This window comes from Mus pahari, chromosome 22, assembly GCF_900095145.1.
Source record: "Mus pahari chromosome 22, PAHARI_EIJ_v1.1, whole genome shotgun sequence".
NCBI lineage: Eukaryota > Metazoa > Chordata > Mammalia > Rodentia > Muridae > Mus > Mus pahari.
The window spans coordinates 47,816,503-47,828,499 of NC_034611.1; the positions used below are offsets into that span (position 1 = coordinate 47,816,503).

At 48.3% G+C, this 11,997-nt stretch overlaps 1 protein-coding gene across 1 annotated transcript; it reads right to left on the minus strand.

Annotated features, from left to right (window-relative positions):
* Positions 1–527: 527 nt before the first annotated feature.
* On the minus strand, positions 528–8,628 carry Fancg (FA complementation group G). The gene is made up of 14 exons (XM_021222252.2): positions 8,442–8,628; positions 8,152–8,245; positions 7,590–7,721; positions 7,158–7,360; positions 5,793–5,928; positions 5,505–5,635; positions 5,270–5,416; positions 4,989–5,140; positions 3,592–3,658; positions 3,140–3,429; positions 2,957–3,003; positions 1,628–1,777; positions 1,076–1,193; positions 528–944 (listed from the first exon to the last, which is right to left on the minus strand). The coding sequence occupies exons 1-14, from the start codon at positions 8,535–8,537 to the stop codon at positions 836–838; spliced, it is 1,872 nt and encodes a 623-aa protein (XP_021077911.1). The 5' UTR covers positions 8,538–8,628; the 3' UTR covers positions 528–835.
* Positions 8,629–11,997: the final 3,369 nt, after the last annotated feature.

An 11,997-nucleotide genomic window follows, 5' to 3' on the forward strand; every position in this document is an offset into this window, starting at 1 on the left:
ATAATAACTTAAAAAGGACTAAGCCACTGCTTCCTCAGGAGGATTAACGTAGCCTTTTCTTCAGACTCGTATCTCAAGCTCTCATGGTAGATGGTAGGATGGGGAAAGGGTAGGAATGGGGATTTATATGAGAAACTGCAGTTTAGTCCCCAGAATCCAACCTACCAAAAAGACAATGGGAAGGAAGAGGGGAGTTAGGGAGACAGGGAAGGCAGACAGAAGACGGACGTTGGAAATAGAGCATCTTAAACAGCCAATACCTAACTAGCTTGCCATGAGCCTTCCTTCCCATTCAACTATGTGTAGTGAACAGATAAGACATAAAGAGAAGCTGGGCAGTGGTGGTGTGCACCTTTAATCCCAGCACTTAGGAGGCAGAGGCAGATGGATTTCTCAGTTCGAGGCCAGCCTGGTCTACAGAGTGAGTTCCAGGACAGCCAGGCCTACACAGAGAAACCCTGTCTCCAAAAACCAAAAACAAACAAAAACAAAAACAAAAAAAGACATAAATAGAAGATTTTACTCGACACACACAAGAGAAAAAGGAAGGAAGGAAGACGGGGAGGGAGGGAGGAAGGAAGAAAAGTGCCATGAGCAGACAGTGATTGGCTCATGGAACCATTCTGGAACTAGACTGGCAGTAAGTAGATCAAGGTTCAGAGGACCAGCCTCAATGAGTGAAGGAGTTACTTAGAAACAATCAGTTCTAGCCATTCTCCAAAGAGGATAAGGCAGAAGAAAACAAAACAACAACAACAACAACAAGATATTCCAAATCCCTCCCCAGGGAAAGAGTCCACAGAGGCCAAAGTTCAAGATCCTGGAAACAAGGAAGCTAAAGGTCACAAGACTCCAACACCGAAGTCCCAAACTCCTCAAGGAAGGCTTCACGGTTAGGGGGATGGATCCAGCTCAAACAGGTTTCTAAATACAGTGGAAGAGATCTGAAAAACAAGAACGATGATGCTGAGAGTGAAAGACGACAGGGTTCGCATCCTTCCTTCTTCTGCTCCTCAGTTAGGTCTCAGAAGCACAGAACTCAAGCTCCCCAGCCCCACGCCAGCACTCAGCTCACCCGGCAGCATCCTCCTGTGGCAGCTGGCTGTGGGCCTCCCGCCAGAAAGCACTGGCCTCATTCTTCCGATCCAATCTTTTCAGAGTCTGAAGCAGGTAAAAGGAACCGTCTCTATTGCCTAGAGCCCCACCCCAAGGCACAAAGACTTAGAACCTAATAGGGCCTGAGGCACCATTTTTAAAAGAAAAAACCAGCCTAAGAGAGAGGACGTACCTCCTCTACACACACATGGAACCAGAACTGGATTATTTATAGCCAGCCTCTCCCAGAGACTACTGCCTGCCTAGTACGAAGTGTTCAACTGGCTGTCCCTACACAACCCATCCCCATCGTCCAGGTCTTTGTGTCTGAGGACAGTAGGGAGACCAGGGAGCTCTCAGGAGCCTTGCATACATGCTTGTTTGTATATGCACACATGGTACCTCCTCGGTATATACAGTACAACCCTATCCCTCCCTCCTATCTGGGAATACCATCTTTACACTTCTGTCCAAGTACATAACCTGTACTTGGACCTCCTGTACACAGCCAGTGTCATTCAAGTGAACATACCTGGGCATGTCTGCACACTGAGGAGGAAGTCATTTAAGGCTTTGGTATCCTGGCCACTGGCTACCCATTCCAGTCCACGACTGATCAGAGCAGCCACTCGAAGCTGTCTCAGTGCCACGTCAGACCTACACTTCTGCTCACAGCCAGAGCCTGCCCCCAGAGACCACCCAGGTCAGCAAGTATCTTCCCATTATCCCAGACACAGCCACCAAACCCCCAGTCCCCATTCTCCTTGTGTCCTCCCCAATTTATTATTTATTTATTTTTGGTTTTTTGAGACAGGGTTTCTCTGTACAGCGCTGGCTGTCCTGGAACTCACTCTGTAGACCAGGCTGGCCTCAAACTCAGAAATCTGCCTGCCTCTGCCTCCCAAGTGCTGGGATCAAAAACAAAAAACAAAAAAACAAAAAACAAAAAAACACATAGCCCTGGTTGACTCAGATTTCACTATGTAAATCAGGATGGCCTCAAACTCAGAGATCCCCTACTGGGAGTATTGGATTTAAAGGCATGTGCAAACCAGCATGCCCCCTGAAGTCTCCCAGTCTGAGGAATTGGGGTACAATGGAAAGGGAACCCACACACAACATTTTTCAGGAGTTTAGAAAAACTGACAATTTAAATTAGTCAGGCACAGTGGCAAACTCTTACATTGCCAGCACTTGGGGAGGGGAATCCAAGGTCGTCCTCTACTAAAATAGTAACCGTGAAGCCATCCCGGTCTACGGAAGACCCAGTTTAAAAAAAAAAAAAAAAAGCCGGGCGTGGTGGCGCAAGCCTTTAATCCCAGCACTTGGGAGGCAGAGGCAGGCGGATTTCTGAGTTCAAGGCCAGCCTGGTCTACAAAGTGAGTTCCAGGACAGCTAGGGCTATACAGAGAAACCCTGTCTCGAAAAACAAAAAAACAAAAAAACAAACAAACAAACAAACAAACAAAGCCGGGCGTGGTGGTGCACGCCTTTAATCCCAGCACTTGGGAGGCAGAGGCAGGCGGATTTCTGAGTTTGAGGCCAGCCTGGTCTACAGAGTGAGTTCCAGGACAGCCAGGGCTATACAGAGAAACCCTGTCTCGAAAAACCAAAAAAAAAAAAAAAAAAGAATATGAAATCACGGGCTGGTGAGTTGGCTCAGTGGGTAAGAGCACCCGACTGCTCTTCCGAAGGTCCAGAGTTCAAATCCCAGCAACCACATGGTGGCTCACAACCATCCGTAACAAGATCTGACGCCCTCTTCTGGAGTGTCTGAAGACAGCTACAGTGTACTTACATATAATAAATAGATAAATCTTTAAAAAAAAAAAAAAAAAGAAAAAAAAGAATATGAAATCACCTTGCTCTTTGTCCTCGGGCAGGGTCCGAAAGAGCAGCTCAAGGCACCTGAAGGAGGATAGAAATGCAGGGATAAAGAACCAAGCTCCGAAGGAAAGTAAGCCTCTAAGAATAAAGTAAACTATCCCATCCCAGTCAGGACATCGCCCTCGCGCCTCCCCACCCTCTGCCTCCCTGGACTCACTGGCTAAATTCACTAAGTGCCTCTTTCTGAGCCTTTAGTCGGGACCAGGCCTGGCCCTGAAGCAGGTGGGTGGCAGAGACCCAGACTGGGCAACACGGCAGTTCTTTGGTTCTTTTTCTGGCATTTTCCCACAAGGAGGACATCTTGGGAAGCAGAGACGAGGTACGGTTGAGCAGCTCCTCACACACAGTCAAAGCGTCTGAGGCTCGGCCTGCCTGGATCAGCGCTGCTGCTGCCTCCAGACACAACTCTGGCACACAGGGACCTAGAGAGGAGGTGGGTGGGGAGAACTGGGGTGGGAGGAGGGTACAGTGTCTTGAAGTTGCATGAGTCACCATCCCTGAGCTCTATCTCTACCCATGGCCCCAGTACCAAGCAGAGACCAAGTAAGGGGGTAAGGGGTGATCCCGACCCTCCCACCTCAGGGCCCAGAACCTTAGACACACACCTACCCTTGGCTCTGAGCCACCCAGCAACACTGCCAGCAGGTCCAAGTAATGCTCTGCAGCATCTTCTGCCCTGGAGAGTCGGTCACCCTGTGAGCGTCAAGGCCCCTGGCTCCCCAAAAAGGCTCCCGTGAGAATATTCTCTTGGCTAATGGAGGGATGCCTGAGCTCTAGAGCGTAAAGTGGAGAGCAAGGTCCGGGAGCTCCAACCTTGGCTCAGATCTTATCCCACAGATCTCATCCCATTTCAGGATGGATGGGGAAGGACACTTCCACATTTCTAAAGAAAGGGGTTACTGTCTGAGTAAGGACTCCACTTCAGGTCCCGCTGTAAGGCAGAAGGCTAAGAGTGGACACCTGTGTCTTGCCCATCGATGCTTTATTCACAGGGATAAGCAGTCATACTAGAGAAAGATGGGGGCTGGGACATGGTTAGCTGGATAAACTGCTTGTTATGCAACCATGATGACCAGAGTTTACAGCTCCAGTACCTTTCTAAAAACACAAGTACACTTTTTTTTTTTTTTTTGCTTGTTTGGTTGGTTGGCCTTTTGGCTTTCAAGACAGGGTTTCTCTGTGTAGCCTTGGCTGTCTGTACTGGAACTCACTCTGTAGACCAGGCTGGCCTCCAACTCAGAGATCAGCCTGTCTCTGTCTCCCAGGCACTGGGATTAAAGGCGTGCGCCAGCACCACCACTAGTGGGCAGCAATACACTTTAAAAAAAAAAAAAAAAGATTTGTTTACTGTAACTGTCTTGTTCACTGACACTCCAGAAGAGGGCACCAAATCCCTTTATAGATAGCTGTGAGATACCATGTAGTTGATGGGAATTGAACGCAGTACCTCTGGAAGACTAATCAGTGCTCTTAACTGCTGAGCCATCTCTCCAGACCTAAGTAATACATAATTTTTTTTTTTCTTTTTTGGTTTTTCGAGACAGGGTTTTTCTGTATAGCCCTTAGCCCTGGCTGTCCTGGAACTCACTTTGGCCTCAAACTCAGAAATCCGCCTGCCTCTGCCTCCCGAGTGCTGGGATTAAAGGCGTGTGCCACCACGCCTAGTTTAGTGCTACACATTTTTAAACACAACATTTGGGGTAAGGGAGGAGTCAGAGTCAGGCAAATCACAAGGTTTCAATGGCCAGCCAGTCTAGTCAAAACTACTGTACTCCAGGCTCACTGCAAGACCCTGTCTCAAAAAAACACAGCAGGCAGCAGAAGAGGAAGGCGCCTAACGTTGACCTCTGGCTTCTACACACCCCAAAATAGCAGAATGGGAGGTTCCTCCTGCCTCCCATTTATGCCAAAAATACCTAAAATTTTAGAGAGAGAGAGAAAGGCGTGTCCAGTGAAAGCCTGAGAAGTGGGAGGAGGGGCTCGGGCGAGCAGAGGGTCTATGTCACCTCCCCATCTGCAGGCATCGACTTGCTAGCAGGTGCTTGGCCTGGCTCCGTGTGCCACCATGAAGAGGAGAGGCTGGGTCAGGCTGTGGAAGTAGCAATTCTACTTCAATGAGACTTTTAAATGTTTCAGAACTGTGGGTGACACTCAAGGCCTAAAAAAGAACAGAAAAAAAAAAAAGTAAATCCTTGTGAACCTCACGCATCTGTATCCTCCTGCCTTGACGAGTCACAACCGCACCCCAGCAGTCCTCCACAAGTGTCCCCACCTGGGTGCTCCTCACCTCAACCAGCAGCTCCAGACTCTCCAGCTCTGCTGCTGTGTCTCCCAGCTGCCTATATACTCTGGAAGCCTCCAGAAGTGGAAGGGCACAGGTTGTTCCCACTTTCAGGGCTTCAGTCAAGTACAACAGTGCTCTCTGTGGATTTCCCTGTGTGAACAGGAAGATTCGAGTCTCAGCTACCCTCACAAGGCATGATGCCCAAGGTTTCCCCCAATTCTTAGGGCTTTATCTTTACCATCTTACGGAGGCACGTCCCCAGCGCCGTGTACACCTGGACTAACACAGACGGCGGACACAGACCTGAGGCTGCTTCATGCAGGCTGCTCTGTGCATGGGGTAGGTTCCCTGTGCTGAGCTCCTGGAAGCCTGGGGACAACCATGACACAGGCTTAGAAAAAAAAATTCATTAGGCAGGAAGCATGATGGGAAACAAGACCACAGAGAGTCTCCATGGAGGTATAGAGAGCATAAGACCAGAGGATGATTTGGGTTGAGAAAGGAGGGATGATTTGGGTTGCTAGACCTTGGCGGCAGGCAAATGCAGTCAGAAGGACACCCCTCAAACTCTCAGCATCCTGCAGAATCAGTGGGCCGTGTGACTCCTCAGCTGGAGGACTCCAGGATTTCAGCAGTAGTAGTAGATCCTCAGAGGTCTCAGTCTGGAGAAAGGCAGGTCAAGAGGCTCTAACCCTGTAAGCATCCCCTTTCTTGACAGTCTATTCCACCCAGTCTTTGAGCCCAAGAGTCCTTCTGATCACTGTTCCCCAATTGTGAGAGGAAGACAACTGTGGGGCAATAATATGGGCAGGAAGAGAACCCCTCCAAGGTGCTAACTGGAGTTCCCTGTCACTCATATGCCCAGGTGGACAGGTGACAAGGAACACGTCTGGTTCCTATGAGAAGACGGAGGCTGGGAGGCAGCGTTAGCACAGACCCAGGAGCTTCATCCTACTTGGATTCTTTGAGCTATTCTAAACATCGCACCCAAGAAAATCCCCCAACGTGGAGCGAGCCAGCACAAGGTCACTCAGAAAGTCTACTGGGCTTTTTTGGTTGGTTGGGGTTTTCGTTGTTAGCTTGGTTTTGTGTCTGTATGTGTTTTGGTTTGGTTTGTTTGTTGACAACCACGAGAGCAGCCTTCCCAGAATATAATGATGCTATAAGCAGAGAATGGTGGTGCAGGCTTATTGTCCTAGTGACTCAAATTCTAGATGCTGAAGCAAAAGGACTATAGGTTTAAAATCTTGAACCTTGGCTACAGAGTGAATTCAAGGCTAGGCTAGACTGGACAACTTACTAAGGTTCTATCTTCAAATAGAAAATAAAAAGAGTTGAGGACTGGGTGTGGTGGTCCACACTTATAAATCTCAGCACTGGAGAGGTGGCGCCAGGAGGCGTGCAGTAAGTAAGCCTGGATACATAGTAAGAGCCTGTCTCCAAAACAAAGTGGGCATTGTGGGCACACCTCTAATCCCAGCACTTAGGAGACGGAGGCAGGTGGGTCTTTGAAGCCATCCTGGTCTGTGTGTGTGTGTGTTGTAAAGTGCAAGCAGACTAGAGAAATGGCTCAGTGGCTAAGTGCACTTGTTCTTACAGCGGACCTAATTTTGGTTCCTAGCATCTACATGATGGCTCACAAAATGGTGGCTCTGTAACTCCAGTTCCAGGGGATGCAACCCCGTCTCTGACTTCCATGGGTACCAGGCACAAGCATGGTACACATACATATATTCAAGTCAAACACTCTAACACATAAAAATTACATTAAAAGAACGGGAAGATGGGCAGGAAGGGAAGGCGGAAGAGGTAGAGTCCTTGCTTAGCCTGTCTGAAGCCCTAGGAGACTTGGGGGGTGGGGAGGTCCATTCATCTTCTTTTCCCCAGTTACCTGGCTGCCATTTAGGGTTTGTAACAGCAGGGTCAGGTCCTGCAGGCGGTCAGTACTCATCCAGGAGACAGCTTGAAGGCTGGCCAGGCAGTGTAAGGCCGGCAGCAGCTCCGGTGGAAGGGGGTAAGCAGAAAGGACCGAGTGCCACAGCTCCTTGAGTCCCTGCTGTGACTTGAGCTCCAGGTGATGCTGGGCCTCCAGCACTGTAGAGCACAAACACACACACACACCCATCTCTCCTCTCCCTATACTCTCTGGGTTTTCCTTTCTGAAAGAGCCCAAAGACTACAATAATACACCTGCCCAGTCGGAGGAACATACAGAGGATTAGAAAAGGACATCTGTCTCCGTGGACAGATGTTCCTTTCACCCCGCGCCCCAGCCTCATCCCTAAATCCAAACTGAAACTACCAGGAGCCCAGGGGACCTTACCTCTCTCGAGGCCCCTTTGAAGCTCCTGGGTAAGATCTTCAGTGAGACCCTGGGCTAGGCTAACCCTCAGGATTATACAATTACAGAGGACAGTCAGCTCCAAGGGGAGAGCAGGGACGGCAGCAGGGAGTCCTGGAACGACAGGATGCTGGTCTCACAGGCTGTCCCATGAAACACAGCCCAAATGGTTTCCAACTCGGAGACGAACCCCACTCCAACCAAGGCTTCAATAAGGAATTCTTTTTTTTTTTTTTTTTTTTTTTGCTCAGACAACTTTGGAAAGAGCAGGAAGTTCTCTAATTCTCCTGAAAATCAGCTTTTCAAATGTTCCTCTGTGTGTGTGTGTGTGTGTGTACGCGCGCGCGCGCGCGCCTGTGTGTAAGACAAGAAGGAATTAAGTTACTGAAAGACAATCCCACCCAGTCTCTTCTGGGCTTTACGCAGGACTCCACAAGCCCTAGAAAAATCATCTCAATCCTAGAACGGCGTAAGAGAAGCTGATCTTTGGATGCTGGGGGTGGGGGTGGAGGGGGGACTGAGCCTTCTGGAAGGTCTTTCTTACCTCGTAGAGTGAGGAGGAGCTCCCTGAATCCTTCCAGTGTGTCTTGGGCCGACTGCTGTCGCCTCAGAGAAGGACGAGAATCCCTCGTCAGCCGCTGAAATTAGGAAAGCATGAAGGATCAGTTCTTCCCCCACCTTGTAGCAGAGACAAGGGACACATATTCCTGTCACTTCTGTTTCTAAGGACGGAGGTCAAGGTCTGTTCCTTCCCCTAGACCAGGGTGACATCATTACAAAACCGCTTTCTGACATCTCGAGGGTACAAGGTAAGAACCCCAGCAACCATATTACCTTAGCCTGTCTAACAAGCTGGTCGTTCTTTTCCCTCCACAGGTCCAGGCTACTGGAAAATGTTTGGGGGAAGGCTGGAATGATCTGGCTGGACATTGTCGCCGAGGTAGATCACCGTTACCCGAAGGGGTCTTTTCATGGGTGGAGGCTGGTCCCACCAGTGTCTTCACGCTAACCGCAAAAAGCCACTTCTGCACCCTGGCCAGAAGCCCAACCCTCGGTCCCCGCCACCGCCCACCGCGCCTGTGGTTGGCCAGGCTGCAGCACTCTCGGCCGCGGTTGGTTGTCTTCAAGAGACGGTTCCGCGGGAAACTGAAAAGAAACCCGGAACAACGAGGTGGGGAGACAGGAGGCCAGCCGCATGCCAGGGACGAACTGCTGGGTCTGCGGGGCCTCCGCGGGGGTCAGAGTATTGAGGCTAGTTTAGGCGGAGTGGGTCTCCGGCTGCGCTCCGCCTTAGAACCAACGGCAGCCCAGGTTTCCCCGCTCCGTGGCTGGAAGACGGACCGCGCGGTGTTTGCTGGGAGTTGTAGTACTGTGGAGAACGCCCAAGAGAAGATTCCTCATCACCCATCCCCAACCCCCCAACCCCCGAAGAAAATGTCTCCCGAAAGCTAAGGACAGGAGACTGAAGCCCTTGGTATTCTCATTCTTTCACTTTGAGAAAAAAAAAAAAAAAAAAAACGGGGAATCGGACATTCCTACGCAGAAAGAAAGAAGGAAAAAAAAAAAAAAGTACTTGACACTGTGTCACTGTGTACGTGGTAGCATCAACTCAAAACAATTCACAAAAGACGTACAAGAGCCCCAAATAAAAAGCTTAGAAAAACAAGAAATCACCTTCACGGGTTTAACAAGATTTGCTTTTGCTTTGTTGTTATCATTTTTGAAGGCTTGTTTTTGTTTTGTTTAATTACGTTTATGCGTCTTTTTGTGGGTAGGTACATGTGAGTGACTGCAAGTCAGAGATGCCCAATGCCCTGGACTTGAATTTCAGTCCTGAGCCGCCAGACATGGGCACTGGGAACCAAACTTGAACCCAGGCCTGCCTGCACGCTCACGAAGTACTCTGAACAAGAGCCATCCACAGCCCGACGTTATTTTTGAGTTTCACTGTGTAATCCTGGCTGGCCTGGTACTGGCTTTGCAACCTCCACCTGGTGGTAATCCTCCTGCCTCAGCCTCTCAAGTGCTAGAATTACAGGTGTACACCATCTTATCCAGCAGGCAATGAGAGTTTTGTTGTTTGTTTTTTATTTTCTTTTTTCTTTTTGGGGGGAGTGGGGGTGCGGGGTGGGAGTGGGGTGCAGTGTTCTTTTTCTTTTCCAGAGAGGTTTTCTGTGTAGCCTTGATGTCCTGGAGCACCCTCTGTACACCAGTCAGGCCTCAAACTCACAGAGATTAGCCTGCCCCTGCCTCCCAAGGGCTGGAATTAAAGGTGTGCACTGCCTTGACCATACCTGGCAAAGTTCACCATTTTTTTTTTTTTTTTTAAGATTCATTTATTTACAGTGTTCTTCTTCTACCTACATGTATGCCTGCACACCAGAAGAGGGCACCAGATCTCATTGTAGATGGTTATAAGCCACCATATGGTTGCTGGAAATTGAACCCAGGACTCCTGGAAAAGCAGTCAGTGCTTCTAACCGCTGAGCCATCTCTCCAGTTCCCTCATTTTTTCATTTTTATTTATTGTTCATGAGAATTGATTTATTTAATGGCTGGAGAGATAACTCAGCAGGTAAAGGCTGGTGGGCCCACTCAGCAGGTAAGACTATTCTCAGATCAACAATTCAAGGCCAGACTTGACCACATGAGACCCTGAAAACCACAATCCAAACAAAAACAATAATAAATCTCTCGGGGCTGGAGAGATGACTCAGTGATTAAGAGGCTCTTCCAGAGGTCCTGAATTCAATTCCCAGAAACTACATGGTGGCTCACAACCATTTGTAATGGGATCTGATGCCCTCTTCTGTTATGGCTGAAGACAGCTACAGTGTACCCATATAAATAAATAAATCTAAAACAAACAAACAAAAAAAACCTCTTTCTCCAAAGAGCAAGATATGTTTATAAGAGAAATCAAATGTGCAGTTCTTCCTTGGGTATTTCTTGTTTGTTTTCTTTTGATATTTGAAACAAGGTCTCACTGGGTACCCCCTTGGCTGTCCTGGAACTCTCTAGGTAGACCAGGCTGACCTTGAACTCACAGAGATCCACCTGCCTCTGCCTCCCAAGTGCTCAGAAGAAAGGCATGCACCACCACACCTGGCAGTGTCAGATAGGCATAGGATCTGGACAGTATTCCATAGGTCCTCAAGAAAATGTGCAACTAAAGCACTTCACATCCCCTAGGATGACTGAGTCAGAGACAAATAAAACAGGTGTTACACAGATGCAGAGAAATAAAACCCACATCAGGAAATGTTAGCCAGTGTCAGTGTCTTGTAGCAGGTCTGGAATCTCAGCACTCAAGAGCAGGACAAAGTATCAGGAGTTCAAGGTCATCGTCGGCTATAAAACCAGGTGGTGGCCAGCCTGGGCTACAGGTGACTTCCCAAGACAGACTAGCGGGTCTTTGATTTATGCTTTGCTTTTGAGACAGGGTCACAATGAACCCACCTCCCAGCTGCTGGGATCATAATCATGCCCAGCTTCTGTGGCAATCTTTTTATTATTATTATGTTTTTGCTTTAAATAATGATGTATATCCTTAAGTTTTTCAATGGTTTCACTTCCTGTGCACGGCACTGTTTCCATAAGGACATTTTCATACAAGGACAGATGATGTTTTGAGCACACTGCTCTACCTGGCTCTCCCCATCTCCTTTCTCACTCCCTTCTCTTTGTTCCCTTTGTGAGTTGGCCTGAGGGTCACTTGTGCTCCAGCGCAGCTGTGTGTGTGACCCAACACAAGATAATAAACTTATTTAAAACAACGTGAGATTGTTTCTGCATTTTTTATAACTTGATTATATAGTTCTGAAACATGAATTTTGTGACAATATCAAAAGGTTGGACATGTCTGCAGGTTTCAGTTTACAGGTTTCAGTCCTATTTAAAAATATTGCCCCTGCCTCTTGGGCCAGGCATGGTGATATATACACCTTTAATCCCAATATACTTTTGACAGAGGCAGGCTTACCTTTAAGAGTTCATTACTAGCTTGGTCTACATAGCAAGTGTCTGAGTGTGTGTGTGTGCTCGAGTACACGCACACAGGTGTTTATGTGTATATATTTGGAAGGCTGAAATGGGAATCAATCACGCTGCTTTAGTCCTTTAGAGCAACGGTTCTCAACCTGTGGGTCATGACCCTTTTGGTAGATCAAATGATTTTCACAAGGGTTTCCCTGAGACCATCAGAAATACAGATATTTACATTACTACTCATAACAGCAGCAAAATTACAGTTATAAGGTAGCAATGAAAATAATTTTATGGTTGAGGGATCAGCACACCATGAGGAACTGGATTAAAGGGTTGCAGCATTAAAGAGGTTGAGACCCGGGGCTGGTGAGATGGCTCAGTGGGCAAGAGCACCCGACTGCTC